General features: G+C 33.7%; 1 protein-coding gene across 2 annotated transcripts in view; it reads right to left on the minus strand.

Annotated features, from left to right (window-relative positions):
* Positions 1–18770, minus strand: part of Plxdc2 (plexin domain containing 2) — a 410148-nt gene that overhangs the window by 80482 nt on the left and 310896 nt on the right. For both annotated transcript variants that reach the window (XM_076831619.1, XM_076831618.1), the window contains 2 exons: positions 7974–8069; positions 7645–7726 (listed from right to left, as the gene is read on the minus strand). In XM_076831619.1, coding sequence (XP_076687734.1) covers positions 7645–7726; positions 7974–8069 — 178 coding nt within the window. The remainder of the gene's footprint in view (positions 1–7644; positions 7727–7973; positions 8070–18770) is intronic.

Genomic DNA, 18770 nt, shown 5'->3' on the forward strand with positions numbered 1-18770 from the left:
GACCCGAGGAATGCACTTGGCTATCTATAGACTGAGACATCTGAAAATCTAAGCCTCCAAGTAAACTTTTCCTCCTCTATAGTTGTTGTAGTCTGATCCTTTAGCCAGAGCAGTGGAAAAGCTAACTAACACCCAGTGACCTACTTCTTCAACACCTACAGTTTCCACCATCTCCCAATAGTCCATTCAGCAATCAATCGATTAATCCACTGATAAGGTCAGAGCCTTCATCATCAACTCATTTGTCAAAAGCCCCCTACTCCCCACCCTAGCCTTGTCTTGGACATTGCTGTTCTGGAGACAAAGCCTTCAACACACCAACCTTTGGGGAACATTCCAGATCCAAATTATAACACTAACAGTCTTGACTTTGGCTAGTGGGGTCACCAGTTTCAGATCCGTGGGCAATTTATCCATTATTGCTAACTGTATATAATTAAAGCTTAATGATTTCCTGATATCTTCAATCGTAAATGACAGCAATTTTCTCCTGTCACATCTAGGATGACTAGGCAATAAGACAATAAAGCTTCTAGTTAAAATTTCTTTGAATATTTTGTTGGATCTGATATTTCAGCAAGAAAATACTTCTTATCAAAGGTCATAAAATGCAATCCTTAGAGTTATAAATATATTCATATTTTATGTTTTAAACCAGGCATTCAATTTATATGCTGAAAATACTAATAGTTTTGCTTATCAAAATATTAGTTTTCAGTGATTTTGATAATCAAATAGAGGTGATTTCAGTTTGAAAGAAAGTCAACATATTGGAACATGGATCAATAAATGCTTGTAAACTCTTCCATTTGAAATTAGGTGCTTTTGCAAGCAGAACTTTTTCCCATCCCAATCCATTAAAATGAGCCTGAAGTTATAATAGTTTCTGGGTCAAGGCTCCTTGATTTCCTAAATTGCATCTATTTATTATGTACAGACTTTTTACCTAATCACCCAAGCTAATAAATTTATTTATGTGAATCATGTAAATTTTTAGTTTACAAGTAGTTCAAATACAAACTCAGATTATCATGTCAAAGGGTTACAGGTTATGGCTTTGTCCAGGCTATGAAATATTCTATCGAACAAGTACAATTATACTGATTCTAAATGCCAATTTATTTTAATTTTTAAATTTCACTCTTGGCCAGTATCTGGCTTGTCATTCAACAATTGTGGGTTTCTGCTTCTCTCTTTTGAATCTTATGATCTTGGACTAAGTTAATCTGTATAGCAAAATTAACTGATCATCTCCCAAAGGATGACAATAGAGTTGCCTCTTGCTGGAGAGTTAGATTCTGATATGAGTAAAAAGGCAAAATCAGGAGTTGAAACATGCCAAGTATTTCCTCAGTAGAGCATCCCACAGGAGCCCAACACACTGTCTCTTAATAAACCCAGTTCTTGTTGCTATGTCAGGATGGACTGTGGGTCTTTGATTGACACTAAAGTTGTTGACTTACTTCTAGAATTATGAGATATGGAAAATACCCACTAACTCTTTATGCACCAGAGTTATATCATTGCTGCAAATGTGCCCACTTTAAGGGGCACATGGAAACAAGACTAAGGAAACAGGATATTCATGTGTCCCTGGTACTGTCATTTAAAAATATAAGATTGTTGACTGGGAAAGACTGGATCTGCTACACTATTTAAGTTTGTCCTTTGTATCTCTCTCTTCTCAAGTTTATGTAAGTTAATTTTTATAAGCTGGGTGAATGTATGATGCAAGTACATTCTACCTTCAAACATTAGCTGTACCTATATAAGAAGGGTTTCTTCACCATAATTAATTTTAATTGATAACACATTTCATATCTTCAGTAAATTATCAGCCAATATTTCTGATTTATACATTTTCAGAATTTTTAAAAATATATCATATATTTTAAAAAATATATGATACTTTTTTTCCTGTTCCTCTTTTTGTTGCTGCCAAGGAAACCATTTCATTCACTAGAAAAGAATGGTCAGCACCATATACACTCAAGGAAATGCATCAGAAATAAGAAAGTTAAAAAAATATAGAGGAGTTATTAGGAAATGTCTTTCCATCGTCTTCTACTTCTTCTTAAATAAATATGTTGTAAGACTCTTTGGTAAATGCATGTCTTTACCCCTTAGATGGGTATCCCTATTCTGCTTACCCTTTGACAGAAGGGAAAGAGAACATACTTACTCCCAGATTTTTACAAGTATCAATTTTATAACTTTGATTGTATCCAAGAAAATATAAGTTGCAACTTTTTTTTTTTTTTTTGAAAAGCGGGGCACCAAGAGATGGTCTCACAAGATTAAGCACAGTGCAACACACCAAATGGTAAATGTTGGCATTTCATGTTGTACATCAGCTTAGTTCTTTTTATACCAATTTTTTGACACTGAGACTAATAAATGGATATAGTCCAGAGGAGCAGTTAGAATCCTCAGGAAAGTAGAAATGTCTAGCCTCAATTTTCTGCATTATTCAGTTCAACCATATGGTTTGGAGATTTATATTAGGTCAGGCACGGTGCAGGGTAATACAGAAGATGCTGAAAGGAGTAAGGCTATATTTCTCCTACTTAGAGGAGCTTATGGTCCCTTATTTCTCTTTCGCCTGTTCATCCTTCCTTCAACTCCTGGTGGCAACAATTCAAGTCACACAAGAGCGTCCCTAACGAAAAGCTACGCACACTCTCATGTCTGATGCTGTTCACTTCCATTTCCCCAGAGACAAATATTGTTACTAGCCTCTTGTATATCTTCTTATAGGTATTTTTTGTCTCCAAAAACATGCATGCATGTGAATATACTTTTAAGATAATTTTATGTAAGGAAAAATGAGCATCCCACCTCATTATGCTATGCCACACAGCTACTGCCTGGAACCTCTTAGGCTATTTTCAATTTACACCCTCTCCATACCTGATCTCATTCAGTTCCATGAATTAAACTCTATCTATATGATAATGACTCTCCAATCTGAAGCTTTGCCCATAACTCCTTCCTGGAATTTTTGGTTTATGTATCCCTACCTATTCAACATTTCCACTTGAGGTCTCAGACTTAACTTGTCCCCAAACAAACTATTTATTTCTCCACCCTCTAGTCTTTGTTTCCTATGCCATCTTATTTATCTCAAAAAAAGTACCATTACCTATCATGTTGCTGAAATAAATCTAAGAAGTATTCTTGATTCTTACATTTCCCTCTTTCTTTGCTTCTAACCCATTAGCAAGCAACTTGTTTCCTCCCAAAATACAACATGCATTCATCCTTTTCTCATGATTCCCATAATTATCATCTGTGTTCAAACACATCCCTCCTGTAGACTATTACACATGCTCTTCCTTTTCATTCTGACCTGCCTCCTGCAAACAAACAAATCTACTCTCCTTGGAGCAGCCAGAGTTATAGTTTTAAAATGTAAAAAAGTCTCATCACTTCTGCTTAAGATCTAAAATCTAAAGGCTTCCCATTAACCTGGGAATGAAACTATTCCTGGCTTAGAAAGCCATGCATGTCCTGGGTGCTTATCCATCTTTCTGTCTTCATGCAATACCACCCTGTCCTCATGCCAGCTCACATTACTCTCAACTCATGGGGCTTCTCCCTCCTCAGATCAAGCTTGTGCCCACCCAAGGGCAGCTGTACTTGCCTTTCCATTTGAAATGCAAGAGGCTGTCTTCCTACCTTTCAAATCTCAGTTTCATCATTACCTCTTCCCAGAAGTCTTTCAGGGCCAACTACTCCACAGCAAATACCAGCTCCCTCAACTTCAGCACATTACTGATTACCATCTGGAGTTTGAGCTTAATTATCAATTCATTTATTTTCTGCTTACTAAGCTAAACTCCAAGCTCCATGAGAACCATGGCTTTGACTACTACTTTGTTATTTTTCTAACTACCTCAGTGTTTTGATCTGTACCCAGTATGTGGAAAGTATTTGATACATGAGTATTTTAAGAGTCATATGTATTTTCAATTGAAAAATTCAGATGATGATGGCTGATACAATCAATAACTCTAACAGGGCAAGGTCAATTAAAAATGACACCAACAAGTAAAACTCTTGTTGTTCTTATCAACTTTGTTATATTGCTGACAACATTGTCCTGTTTATTTCCTTTATCCCTGCTCTCATTGCTACTACTGCTACTAGTTACATATTTGTTTGCTTAAAATCTATCCTCTCTCATTAAAAAGATAAGTTTTATCAGGTAGTGATTTTGGTCTCTCTTCACCACTGAATGCACAATCTTAAATAGTAACTTGAACAGAGACATTTAAAATTTGTTGTTGATTAAGTGAATATATAAGGAAGAATTGAAAGTGACTGATTCAAGTCCTCTCAATTTATTGTGTGAAAATAAGCAAACCCTTCCCAAGTTTTTAAAATAAGTACTTTTCAGGCATGATTCTCCTTACATGTTCCTATAACTCCAACCCTCTTGGACCTTAGAAAAGCCATTACAAACATTTTGCTTTAATTTTTGCTCCCTTAAAAAATGGGAATTAAAGGAAACAAACCAACCAATTAAAATCATCTTATCTTTTTAGAGGAAGCCCAACTTGAGAGTTCAGTAATTACCAGCAACTGAATTATCATTCAGGGACAAATGAGCACAGAAGAAAATAAGAATGGTGGGAGAAAAATAAAAAACAACAACAAAGGGGCAATTTTTGTGCTGCTCAGAATAAGACTTCTCTTGTTTTAATTTTTTTTTTCTATAAAAGCTCTAAAAGGTCTAGGGAAATAATGCTGGGCTGCAAAGCAAAGTTTTGAAGCTCACAGGTCTAAGAAGAAATTAATAAAATGCAGTGGGGAAATTAAGTTGAACAAAAGTGCAATGAGCCATAGTTAAGCCAATTAATTAAACAGATTTTGTTATGTGTATAACTGGGTTGTTGAAGAATTAAAAATAAATCCAAGAAATCATTGGTATTTGGTATTCAACAAAATACCAAACAGTAACATACAGAAAACTTGTACTTTTTAAAGTAATCTTTTGTGATGAATTCCTCCTGTATTCCTATGACTTGCTACCTTTCTTTCCTCCATTAATTGTAAAGGAATTATGCTTTCAATATTACACAGGCATCTTAGGCATACTGTGATTCTCTTCTACATTCTTCTAATGCCAGTTTTAAAACCATGTAACTTTCTTTCAGTGTCAACTACAGAAAGATTTGTTTTTCCAGTAGCATGTCTACCATGTTCCAGAAAGCAGTGAAGATTAGCTTGCCTAATGCACCATCGGCCTGGCAGGTGTGAGGCAAATCAGGTGAACTCAGGAGATCAAAAGCTGAGAGTCACACAGATCAAAGTTCAATTCCAAAGTTTCACTGAAGAGGTCTGATACCTTGCACAGACAACAGCACCAATCAATCCCAGTTTCCTCTGCTGCAAAAAGGCTTTAAGGGTAATATTTGAAAATTCCTTGGCATAATATCTGGTTGAGAAATATCTTAATAAAATGAAAATGTTAATAGTGGAAGCAGATTCCAACCTGTGGATATATTTTGATTGCCAAAGTTGCTTGTTTGAAAATTTACATGTGTATTTCCATCAAACAATACATAGTTTTTAAAAAAATGTTAGTGGTATGTATGTTCTAGATAAGTCTCCAAATCCTACATTTATCATAACATTATTTCAGTCAAGGATAATCATCTTCTGGCCAGGATGGTCAATGGGTGTGGGTTTTCCTTTGGTTTTTCTGGATTAAGTATCAGAAGTCCCTCATCCTGAGAAACCCTTTGGCCTCAGAAAAACCTAATCATGATATATTTATTTGGAACCTAATAATGATTTGTTCCTTCATCTTTCTGTAGTACCAGGCACATTCTTGGGCTTTGGAGATCTATGGTCTTTTCCTTTAATAGACCTAGACTTGGCAAAGGAGGTAAATGAATAAGCATCTGCAGGTCCTGTGCTAAATGCTAAGGATAGAGGTTTTCCCAGGATGATGACCACTAAACTTGATCTTGAAGTAGGTACAATAAGGCCAATCAGGCTCTTCCATTTAATCATTTTGGGCATTTTTTTTCATTTCAGAGTTCAGTATTACTGAAGTATACATGTTAAAATCCCAGCTCTTTAGATTCCCTTTAGTTGTAGCTACCCAGCTTTTGATTAACTTTTAATGTGCATGTAATCTTTATGAAATCTTCACAAAATGTAAATATAAATGCCCATCAACCTTTGATTTTATAGCAGTTTCTCCCAGTCTGGATATATAACTAAGTTACAATCTGTTTTGAAAAATGCTAACTGCCTGCTTGTTTTTCCATTATTTGAAATTCATTTCCCAAGGGAAATCCCGGAACAACATGTTAAATTGAAAACAAAACTGAAGTTATCATAAGTAATTTTGTTCTAGTCACAATACTGCAGCAATTGACCCAAAGTTAGCAAGTTAAAAATGTTTCCTAAAGAGTACTTGTTATCAAAGAATTGACACTCTCTTTTCTACCCTTCAATGACTTTAGAAGCCCTTCTGATCATACCTTTAGCATGGGACAAATGTTGCAGCTAGCGAATAATAAAACACAGACTGCTGATGCTCTATGGCAGCAACATCCACTGCCTAAAACCATAAGTGGCTGATTTTTCATAGACTCTGAAGGTCAGAAGGGAACTTATTCCAGACAGATTGGAACCCCATGGGGGGGCAGAAACCATGTTGCTATTATTTACTGCTGTGTTCCAAGCAACTGGGATATAATTGATGCACAAAATAGTTGAGCAAATAACAGAATACATTTATAAGCCTTATCTGGTCTTTCCAACAGAAAGTAAATATCTTCACATCTACTTAAGAGTCTTCCACAGATCCACCAAGGTTATAATCCCCTTTTCAGAAACTAAGCAGGTATTTGGGTAGTTGCTTTCTCCTCTACATCAGCTCAGTTTACATTAATGTCTGCAAGTATTTAGTGGAACTTGGTCCATTTATCACACCAGGGAACAGCAATCTGCTCTTCTACATCATATATCTCCCACATCATCCAATGTCAGAAAAACTCTAGAGATCAGATAGTCCTTTTTTTACCATCTACAAAAATCAGTAAACCTTTTTGACAATCAGCAAGTTATACAGCTTAAGTTTCAAAATCAGCCACAATGTGAGGTCAAAGCCACATGTTGTATTTATGTAAAGGTCAGATAGTGTCAGCCTCAAATTACATCTCTAATCTTCAGTAATAAAATTTGAGATATTGAATAGGAATTCACTAAACACCTGCAAGTGGTGATTATAGTAATTCATCTTTGCTCTGGGAAAAGTATCTCAGATCATGCTTTCTTTAGTATATGGACACAAATCATCATTTATAGATTCAGCAACTACGTCATCATGTATGTTAAATCTATACAAAATTATAAATGTATTCCAGAAAAATATTACAACTACAATAACTATAACTATGAAGGTTATTAGTCATTTTGAGCTCTCAGACATTGGGATATTCTAAAATCTTCTCTTCTGAGCTCTTCTTCTTCTTCTAGCATTTTGGTCATGGCATATATATATTTTTACATATATACACTTGTTAGTGTATGTATAATTTACACACTTGACATACCTTTAAAGTTCAATGGGAGAGAAGAGGCAACAGTCTGTAAATTTTTAGGATTCATTGTATTATTTTTTACCTTTGAAGTTTACTACACCAACTGCAGTTGAAGCCGATCTGAGAGGATACACAGGGGCCACAGCCATTAAACTGAAGACATGCTAGGAAATAGGAGGAGAGACTCATCAGGACTAACTGTGGGAGGCAGGGGGAGCAGGGTATTGGGGGGGAGTCTGCTTGAACCAAATAAAAATCATCATCTATCCCTATACATATTCAGGATCAAAATAAGCAGGCATGCCAAAGACAATTATATAATTAATATAATAACTATAATTACTGAATAGACTGGATCATCAGGCTTGCAAAATCATTTTCCCAACTAACTGTGCTCACACATTAACTTACTCGGTAATGGGGTCATCTCCACAGCGGAAATATTGGTAATTTTTGACATTTGTAGCTCTACTCGGTGGTATTCATAAATTGTTCTTCTTCGAACATCTATAAGAATAAAAATGGAAACAAAATCAACCTTTAAAATTTCCCCACTTAAAAAAGGAGCATTTTAATATTGGATGTAGAATTAGACACTTTTGATGAAGATTCAAAATAAAGCTTCATCCTACAAAGTAATCGATTATTAAAAAAACTAAAAATATTAAAAACCTTGTGTCTAGTTACCAGAAGTATTGTTATCAGTGAAGTTGTAAAGGCTGATTAGGGTTTGGACCTCTCATTTAGCTAGCAGGCCTCCAACTCATTATCACTCAGGATATTACAGATCTCTTCTTTATAGGTTTATATGTGTTGAAAATATTTGACACAGGAAGGCAAGATGATGACACCATGTCTCTCAAACTAGAGCTGAAGTGAACTTTTTAGGGATGGGTAATAGTTAAAATTTTTCACAATTTAAAGTGAATACCAGAATACCAATGTGACTGCTTTAACAGTCTCAAATAAAATCCTTTGATAAAAGTAAAAACAGAGTTTAAACCAATTTTATGTAGCATGCTGGCTACAGTTAATAGCACTTTATTATGTGTGAAATTTAATAATATATACATTTTAAGTGTCCTCACCCACCATGTACAAGTTGTGACAATGTGAAGAGACAGATGTGTTGATTAGAATAATTGTAATAATCAATTTATAATGTGTATCTATAGCAAAATCATTGTTTTGTATGTCTAAAATACAGAATTTTTACTTGGCAGATATGCCTAGATAAAGTTTGAGGAAAAAAGAAAAATAATTTTAAAAATTGGTATTATTGTATATTAACATATAGCATACATAATTAATACATAATTAATATATAGCTTATATAAGGAATTATATTTCATGAAGTTTATTTATCAACAAATCCATCAAACTCCCTGAGGAAGAAGTAAAATGGAAATCTTGGCAATAACCTTAATAATTAGAAATCAGATAAATATAAGCAAACATATTTTACAGTGAATAAGAACGAACACTTAAATGTCAGATATAATTTTTGTCTAACTCCAATGTGGCAACCAAAATTTGTGCTGGTTATATACTGCATATAATTATCTAACTTTCTATAGATCTAAATACACAAAAATCACACTCAGGGGGCTGGGGTTGTGGCTCAGCAGTAGAGTGCTCGCCTAGCACGTGTGAGGCCCTGGGTTCGATCCTCAGCACCACATAAAAATAAAATAAAATAAAGATATTGTGTTCGACTACTACTAAAAAATAAATATTTTTAAAAAATCACACTAAGGCTCTAGAATCAAGCTTCTAGATATTTGTCACCATTCTCATCTCAGAGGAAATTAAATTTGCATTGAAGTCATTAGGACCCCATGATGATCTCCTCTAAGATACAGAGCAGAATGGCCCATAAGAGAGTGAGCTGCCTTTTAGTAAACGTGTCCAGAAAAAGAAAAATACTGATGCATCCAGGAGGTTGCAGAAGGAGGCCAAATGGTTTCTTATAGCTATCATATATCTCTACTTTCTCCACTGATATCCTTTCATCCATTACTCATTATTTACCACGAAATTCTACTCCAGAAGAGAAAGAAGGACGGTAAAGAAAATAGATTTTTCAAGGCTGAAACTTGTTCTAGAGCCACTCACTGAAAATATGTTTAGGTTATCAGACTAGAAAACAGGTTAAAAATTCTAATCCAACTATTTTTTTAAAATATAACTTAAAAGTACCATATACATTTTTCAAAGGATACACTACATCAAAAATTAGAGAAAATGCTGGTTTCATTACATAAGGTTCCTTGAGGCATATGAACCTTGGTATCTTAAAAAAAAAAAAGAAGTTTTAAGGCAAATAAAATGATTGCTTATTTCCTGCTTTTGTCTAAATAGGATGAGTTCCTAATATATTGCTTTCCCAAGTATTTTGCTAAGCAATTGAGTTCTCAGAAGTTCTCAGATAAATAATATGTTTTTTCCATCAAATACTAGGATGGGTGTTCTTGAGTTTTCCTGCTAAAAAGTCTTGCAGAGTTTATGATATTAATTGATGCTTAAGAAAACAGTATTCCATTTATTTTGTATTATATTTTAAAAACTTCAACTACTTTGATAATAAAAGAAAATAGTCATTAACCAATATATGCAATTTGATATACAAAATCTTTAAAACCTGGGATTTCACTGGAAGAAACAATAGAAAGAATACTAGGAACTTAGAATCCTCCCAGTCAGGAGGGGGTTATAGCTACCTGATCCACTATTAATGGCCATACCTGCATGAAACACTGCATATAGTAAAGAAGTGGGAAAAAATGCAATGTGAAAATTTCAAAAGTAAGTAGTGCACTTTGGAAAGGACTACCCTTATTTACATGATATAAGACACCCACATGTATCATTTCTTCTTCTCTGCAGGAACTGAGGGAAGAGGTGAATGCTTCCCTATTGCAATAAAGTACTTATGTTCTATAGTTAAAAAAAAAAAACAACAACTCAGCTACTGACTGTGACTGGAAAACTGCTGGGAGTTAATTATTGATCAGGCATAGGAAGTAAGGGAAAGAGGAATCTTTCTATGCTAATTCTATTACCTGTTTGGATATTCCAACTATTAGGAGGAGATTAATTTAACAAAATCAAAATTAATGAGAATGATTTTTGTTTGATGACCTGCCAATCAATGACAGTTTCCAAATGGTCATTTCTGCAGAATTTCAGAGACACCTCTGTCAAAAACAAGTCATTAGGAATTACTGGTCGGCCCTGCCAATGTGAGGAGCTTTCATTGGATTCCAGAAATGGATTTAGCTCAAGTGCATTCTTCAAAAAATAAGCCAAAAAAAGTAACACCAAACTTTTAGTCTTAGTGGTGGAAATACAACTTCAACTAGTGTCTTACAAAACCAAGATTAAGTACATTACTCATCAATCAGAGGTTCTTAAAGTAAAAAAATCAAATTCAATCTGACTGGTTTAATACATACAGAAAACAGACATCAGTGATTGATCTCTTAAGGTGATATGATTTGAAGTGCAAATACTGAATTGAATGTTTGAGAAAGTCAGATCACTTATCAGCAGGAGAGACACAGATTTATCATATGAAAACACCAACAATCCTCTCCAATTTATATCTATCTTGACTGAAATGAACACAGACTAATGAATATCCTATGGCATAATAAGCCGTGATCTAGTTTATTTGCCTTTCTAAAAAGCTAACATTCACACAAAGAAGATCTGAGTGATTTCCTAAATTGCCTATACTTACATTTACATAAACATTATAAAAATATTGTCTGAATTATCTCATAAATAATTTGCTAATATTCCTTTATTTGTGTTACTAATGCTTAATGGTTGGCTCCATAGGATTATATCTTATTTCTTTTTTAGTTCAAATTGAGTCCAACTCACAGCACCAATTATTGAGTACTCTTTAATATAAGTAGTGTGTATTGCTTAGCTACAAGGTTCATTCTCAGCATGAAGCTCAGGAAAAAAAGAGACTCTTGAGATTAAAAGGACACTCATAGCAGTTACAATCTCTCACACGAAAACACAATGCAATAACAGAATTAGCTAGTTGGAATTGTTAAATAAAATACATACAAATAAAAAAGGCATTAGCTTCAACCTTTATTCTCAATTCCCTTGGTAGTTCTAATTCTATTAAATAATAATGTGATTAAGCATTAGATAAAACTACATAAACCTTAAGTTACCATGAAGTGCTAATGAAAACTTCTTTGGTTTTCCTCTCATTCCCTCATTGCTTACAAAGTTTCAGGACATTACTGAAACCTCAATGTCCAGATGTCATAAGTTTCTTGAGCATGTCTGAAGGAAATTAGAGATATGATCTTTTATTTTATTTTATTTTATTTTTTCGTGTGTGGGATTGAACCCAGTGGCCTTAACCACTCAACCATATCCCCAACCCTTTTTTATATTTTATTTAGGAACAGAGTCTCAATGAGTTGCTTGTGGACTTGCTAAATTACTGAGACTGGCTTTGAACTTGTGATCCTCCTGCTTCAGCCTCCTGAGCTGTCAGGATTATAGGCATGTACCACCACACACACATTCCCAGCCTCAGAGATATGATCTTGAATGATCCTCACATTTCCTTCCACATATATGTGAATAATGGTTTGAACCAGTTGCAATTTCTGACTTCCTTCAAAAATCACTTTGCCCCCCAAAAGAAAGCCAAAACCAGGACACATTGTCACACTGGGCCACTGTGGCACAAGGACTGCAGACCTGTGACTAACATCATGGTTCCATTTTCCCAAGCTGCCTGGATGAACAGGTACCTCCTAGGTGCCTCCTTGCTCCTGAGACTTATGAGATATTGTTAATACATTTGCAGTGTCATTGAATCTCATGTCATTAAAATTCATGTTATTAAATATATTTTTCTTCCAAAAATAAAAAGATTGTCACTTCATTGAATGAAATTTGATAAAAATATAAGATTTCTTCATCTTAAAATAAAATTTCTTTCTCTCTCTATCTCTCTCTCTCTTTCACACACACACACACACACACACACACACACACACACATACACACATACTCAAACACATAACATTTAGTGCTAAGTCACTAAATTTTTTTGGTCCTCATGTGAAAAAGAAAAAAAAAAACAACCTATATTTTTAACAACCAAAACATCCTGTAGCAAAATTCAACTGGAAAAGTTAATGTGTAGGCATATTTATAAATGTGTAAAATGAATATTAATTAAAAATAGAAATAGTCTCTGTGTGGTAGGAAACTGTAAGTTAAAACAGAATTACTTCTTATGTAATAGGGGGAAAGTAATAAATAATTAAGGTGAGGAAAAACATAAATTCAAAAGCAAATATGAAAGAGAAAAGTAGAAAATCTAACATATGAAGTTGTAATTTAAAATAAACAGGGAGATGAGGCTGCGTAGAAAAATTTGACTTTTAGATTGCTTTTGAGTATTGCCTGGGATTATTTCCTGTACCTTTTCAGAGTAAAGCAACTGCAGAGTGGAGTTCTGCAAGAAACTTTTTATTCACTGTTTTGAATAAAATAGAAGCACATTAAATTGGACTTTTCTTTTTATACTAATTAATCCTGTCCTTATAAATAACCAATAAATACACATTTATTAAATGAATATTTCAAAGCCTTGAAATTTTAATAATGTATTAAGATACTTTTTGTGAATTTAAGATTTTATATTAGAAATAACATAATTCAAATTTAATAAATCAATTGTATGACGACTTTAAATTGATAATTTTTTTTCCTCTCAGAATGCAGTATGAATGAAATATGAATGAATTAATGCATAAATAAATAAATAAATTTTATTAAAGGAAACAGCTTGCCTACAAGTTATGGAAAGAAATCTTTTCAATTCATAGAAACTCAGAAAAATTCTCAAATGTGTTAAAATTGATTGATCAGTGATTTCTAATGTCCCCCAAATTTTGAAACTTTTACTTCTCCATCATAATCAAGTCAGGGTGAATATATGGAATATGTTAGAAATGTATGAATTAAAATAATAAGATATCACTTTGCAAAATGTTATTCATCAGAGGCTATTTCTTTCCCCCAAATATCATGGTTTCCATTTATTCTCGCTTTTTGGAGTTTTCATGATCTCGTAAATACTTGAGAAGCGTCTAACCTAATGAAATGGTGCCGTAAAGGGAAGCAATTTTATCTTCTGCAGAATGAATAATTTTGAAGGGCTTTCTATTTGAAGGAGAGCAAAGGTAGGATGAGACAACTTACTGAAGATTTATGGATTGATCTGGCCTCAAATGAATGAAAAGCCTGATAACTTTGAAAAAAGCAAATGAGACTCAGTACATCTGAAAGGGCTTGAAATGGATTCTATAAAATATTATGAAAGAAAAAAAACTTTTAAGTTTCTCCATGATTGTCTGTTTTCCATAGTTTTGATCACATGTTAAAAAATTGTACTTGCTAAATAATTACAGGGAATATCTACAGGGAATATCAGGCATAATGGTTATAGTTCAAAAATTTGCCACTTAATCATATTTAATATTGTAAGGCTTTATAAAAAGCAAAGGATAAAGAAGGAATGTTACCGGTAGCTATCATACTTGAAATTCAACAAGTAATTATTTTATTTAAATATTTGTTTATGGTCTATTGATGGAAGACATATGGGCTATTTAATGTAAATGTAATTAATTACACCCAATTTAATAAAAACAAAAATTCAAATTCTCAGACTTGCTAGCCACACTGCAAGTGCACAGTATCCATCTAGATCCTGCTAAAAGGGTCAGATTCAAAACACTATCAGAAGCACAGGAAAATCTTTGGAAGAGCACATTGATCTATGCTATTATTTCTTTAAGAATTCAAGCTTAAAATATTTTGTATATTAATAACCAAAACTCTTTTTTCTTGTTTAGTAATGTTATTTTATTGACACCCTAAATAATTTTGGTCAACTTATTTGAAAAATCATCACATGGTCCGTAAGCTCTGTAAAATAAATCCACATGTGCCAAATTATATACAAACATTCCTGAGAGTTCAATGATCCTTTAAGAAATTGTCAAATATATTTGCTCTGCAAGTTAATTGTCAGTTCTATTTCAGAAATTGTTCATGGAGAGTGTGAAATAATAACCTAGAAAGCAAAGGCATGGTGTAGCAGGAACAATGTCAATAAGTTTAAAGGAGCAGATGCTAATGAGAAAGGACTTGTCGTTAAGAAAATACCAAGTGCAGGTGAGCAGAATAAAGTGGAGTATTCTCAGGGATTCAGAAACAGTTACTACTATGACTTGTAGTAGAGCCATTCAAGTTAGGTCACTTACTATCCCTCTTGGTTTCTATTGTTAGAATTCTGCAAGTATGTGTTACAGCCACTTTCTCACTACTAAAATAACACAGCCTTAAATTTTTCAAATGGAAGAACCACATGGCATAGATTTTAAGGGTTTCTTGCTGGAAATGCTATGCTCATTAAGCTCAGAGCATAGAGAAATCATGGCGATATGATGTGGAAGTTCACCCAGCACCTAGAGGTTAGAATTCAAAATACTAAAATGAAGGACAGAGAAACAAACAAACCTAAGTGGTACTAGGAAGAATCATGCTTGTATCCGGAAAGAACTCTGCAGTATGCGCAAAAGGATTTGAAAGGACATAAGCTGAGACTGAGAAGGAATTTCTTAAGGCTATTTAACAAACTTTATGAAAAGTATAAATGACCTATGACTATATGAAAATATTAAAAGTTTCTGGCAATCAAAAGACAATTAGAGCAACAATGCAATACTAAGTTCTGCTTATCAAATTTTCAAAGTTTAAAAAATGATAGTATCTGAAAAGGGGTATTTAATATAATGCTCATAGGAGAGGCTATCGGTACATTTACTTAAAACAGTTTGTCAAATACACACAAAACACTATCAGCACTAAACATCTACAAATTCTTTTTTAAGAATCATATACATGTAAAAATTTATAAACAAGAATGTTCAGCATTGTTAAATTATTATGAGAAATAATATATAGACCAATTAGTGAAGGAAAAGTTTACATATATTATGAAATAAAAGGATTTGTTGTAGCTATTAATATTTTATACAAATAGTCAGGCACAGTGGCTCACACCTGTAATCCCAGTGGCTCCAGAAGTTGAGGCAGGAGGATCACAAGTTCAAAGTCAGCCTCAGCAATAACGAGGCACTAAGCAACTGAGTGAGACCCTGTCTCTAAATAAAATACAAAATAGGGCTGGGGATGTGGCTCAGTGGTCAACTGCCCCTGAGTTCGATCCTTGGTACCCTCCCCAAAATATATTTTAGACAAATATTTAACAGTGTAGAAAAAAAGTGTTGTATGTTTTAAGGGAAAAACAGGCTACAAAAATATTTATAGCTTAATTCCACTTTTCTTTGTGTGCATGAATACTGTAAATGAAAAACAAGACACAGATACATGAAAATATTAATTGTTAACTCTTTTTTAGTAGATCTTCTTTTTTTCTTCTTTATGTTTTCCATTATTTTTAAATTCCCCTGCATTCAAATGCACTGTGCTTCTAATGGTATTAAATATACATTTATATTCATATTTCTGAAATGAATAACTGAAGGCATTACATGGAGACTCTTTTTCTATATGTTTCTGTAGAGACTGAAACAACTGATTTCTGGGATTTTTTTCTGTCCCTAAAGTATCACAGAAATATTTTATGAAAAACAGAAAGTGATTTAGAGGCACAAGACCACACTGCAGAAACATAATAAAGTTACAAGGAGACAGAAAAAAAAAAAAAAAAAAAACCTACACAATGTCATAGTCAGACCAACTGAGAGTTCCTCTTGACACTGAGTCCAAGTGATTTTTTTGGAAATTCCCTGTGGGCCCACTCCAAAGGGCACCCAGGCTGAGTGATGACATCTGTCATTATTACTGTCACCTAAAGTGATGCTGATAATGGGGGAAAGAGCACTGCTCACCACTTCCAAGCACACTGATTACTTTGTGTCAGTTGCTGCAAACTCAATACACACTGTATTAGGTTCCAAGATGCTCATTATACATATAAAGAGAGTTGTAGGAATTAAATAATAAATTCAGGGCCTCATGACCAATATTCACATTACGAGACCCCTTATACATTTTATCTTTCATTTGATTTTTTAATTATAGATATTGATTTTACCATATGCCTTTTAATTTTGGGGGAAGAGAAAATAGTGAATAATTTTCCTTATAACTTTGGAACTATTTATCAGTTTACTAAAAACTCATGAACTTATTGGATAGAAAACCAGCCACTTTAATTAATTATGCTCAAAAAGTTAACTGAAACAATTCATAATTTAGAAGTTTTTTTTTTTTTTTTTCCCTGTACTGGGAATTGAACTTAGGGTCAATTAACCACTGAGCCACATCCCCAGCCCTTTTTTGTATTTTATTTAGAGACAGGGTCTCATTGAGTTGCTTAGCAGCTTGCTAAGTTGCTGCGGCTGGCATGGAACTCATGATCCTCCTGCCTCAGCCTCCCAAGTGGGGATTTCCTGCATGCTCAATGGCACCCAGCTTGGAAGCCATTAAAAACTAAAGAGAAAAAAATGAAGTTTTTGCTGTTGTTGATGATGATGATGGGTGGGGATAAAGCTTAGTTATAAATAAATAAAAACATTTACAGCTTATTGACTGCTTGATCAAATCTTCACCAAATCTGATAAGAATAGTATAGTAATGATGATTCCATTGAGAAAAATTAGTCTCAATGCTGTGACCCACATTTTCATGCTGTCATGGCTTGGTTGTATCAAAATCCTGGGTTCTATACCCCATGTAACTAAAATAGTTAAAAGGACAGAAAGTTGATCTTATGAGAATCAGATCCAATGCAATGCTTCTTGGAATACAGAAGAAATGAGATTGCCCATTACTTGCATAATGACCTACTGGTCCCTAAATCCACTCAGGGAAAGAAAAAGAAAAATTCATAACAAAAATAAAAATATTTAAATTCCCTGCAAGGGCTACTTGTAATAGCAACAGTTGTGAAATAATGTGAACAGAATGTTGAAAAGAACTTAAATATTTCCTTAAATTCTAATTGTACAAATAAGAACATACAGATATCTAGTCATCTTATTTCTCAAGTAAAAATAATAACTTGTATTATACCAACCTGGGGTTATCCAAATTTCTGGCATAAATAAATTTTTTTTTTCTTTTTAGCTGAGAATTCAATGCAATATATTTCTCCTCTTACACAGAAGCTTATATAACAGACACTGTTGCACTTTTTGAAGTGGGAACAGATTTTTAGGGAGATTAAAATTTTCTGTTCCTGAAGTGAATTTTAAGTAGAACACATCAATTCTAATTTTCTTGATTCAATATGGTCTCATCTAATGGCAGAGAGGGGAGCATCAGAGACTCAGAATTTCCTTTCCTTCTTGGCTAATTTTCTCAGGATTGAATAGTAAGGTCAATAGGAAATGTGAATTCCATCCTAAGCAAACAAAAATATCTGAGAGAAGATTTTCTCTGAACTCAAGTCTCAGTAATCTTTTAAGTTGAATGCTGAGTCCTGAATGTTAGACATAATCTAGTATCAAAATTCATATGAATTTTGCCAATTCATATGATAAAATTTACATTTGGGAAGATATCTTTTTCCCCTAAAATTTCACAGTTATCCTTTTACAGCAAAACAAAGCATCCAAAATTTGCATTTTGAAACCTTGACTTCTAAGTACAGTTTTATCCTAGAGAACATAAATAAAATTTCCATATTAAAATATATTTGTTAAAAATTCTCTTGTACTTTGCTGTTTCTTTCCCCCTCTCTCAACAACAATACATCAAGATAGCAATGTGGAATAAAATACTTTCTGAGCAAGCTACAAATAAAATTCTTCCCAGCGTAGAAAGAACCAACAAATAAACTAAAACTAGTGTTTCCTTTCTCTTGTGCAATAATTGACTCAAGTCATGCTTGATTTAACACCTCTGAATGGAAGAATGTGAGAACACTCCTCCCCAAACAGAAGCCAACCTTGGCTCTCCCAGGGCTCAGCCTCTTATTTAAGAGCTCTGTCAGGATGCCTTTATGTTGCCTGCACATACTAATATATCCTTGCTTTGTACTCCATGCAATTTAGTTTCTGGAAAATCTGCCTCAATTTAACAATTCCCTTGGATATTACCTCCCACAAATTCTAAGCTAAC

The sequence above is a fragment of the Callospermophilus lateralis genome, chromosome 13, assembly GCF_048772815.1.
Source record: "Callospermophilus lateralis isolate mCalLat2 chromosome 13, mCalLat2.hap1, whole genome shotgun sequence".
NCBI classification, from domain to species: Eukaryota; Metazoa; Chordata; class Mammalia; order Rodentia; family Sciuridae; genus Callospermophilus; species Callospermophilus lateralis.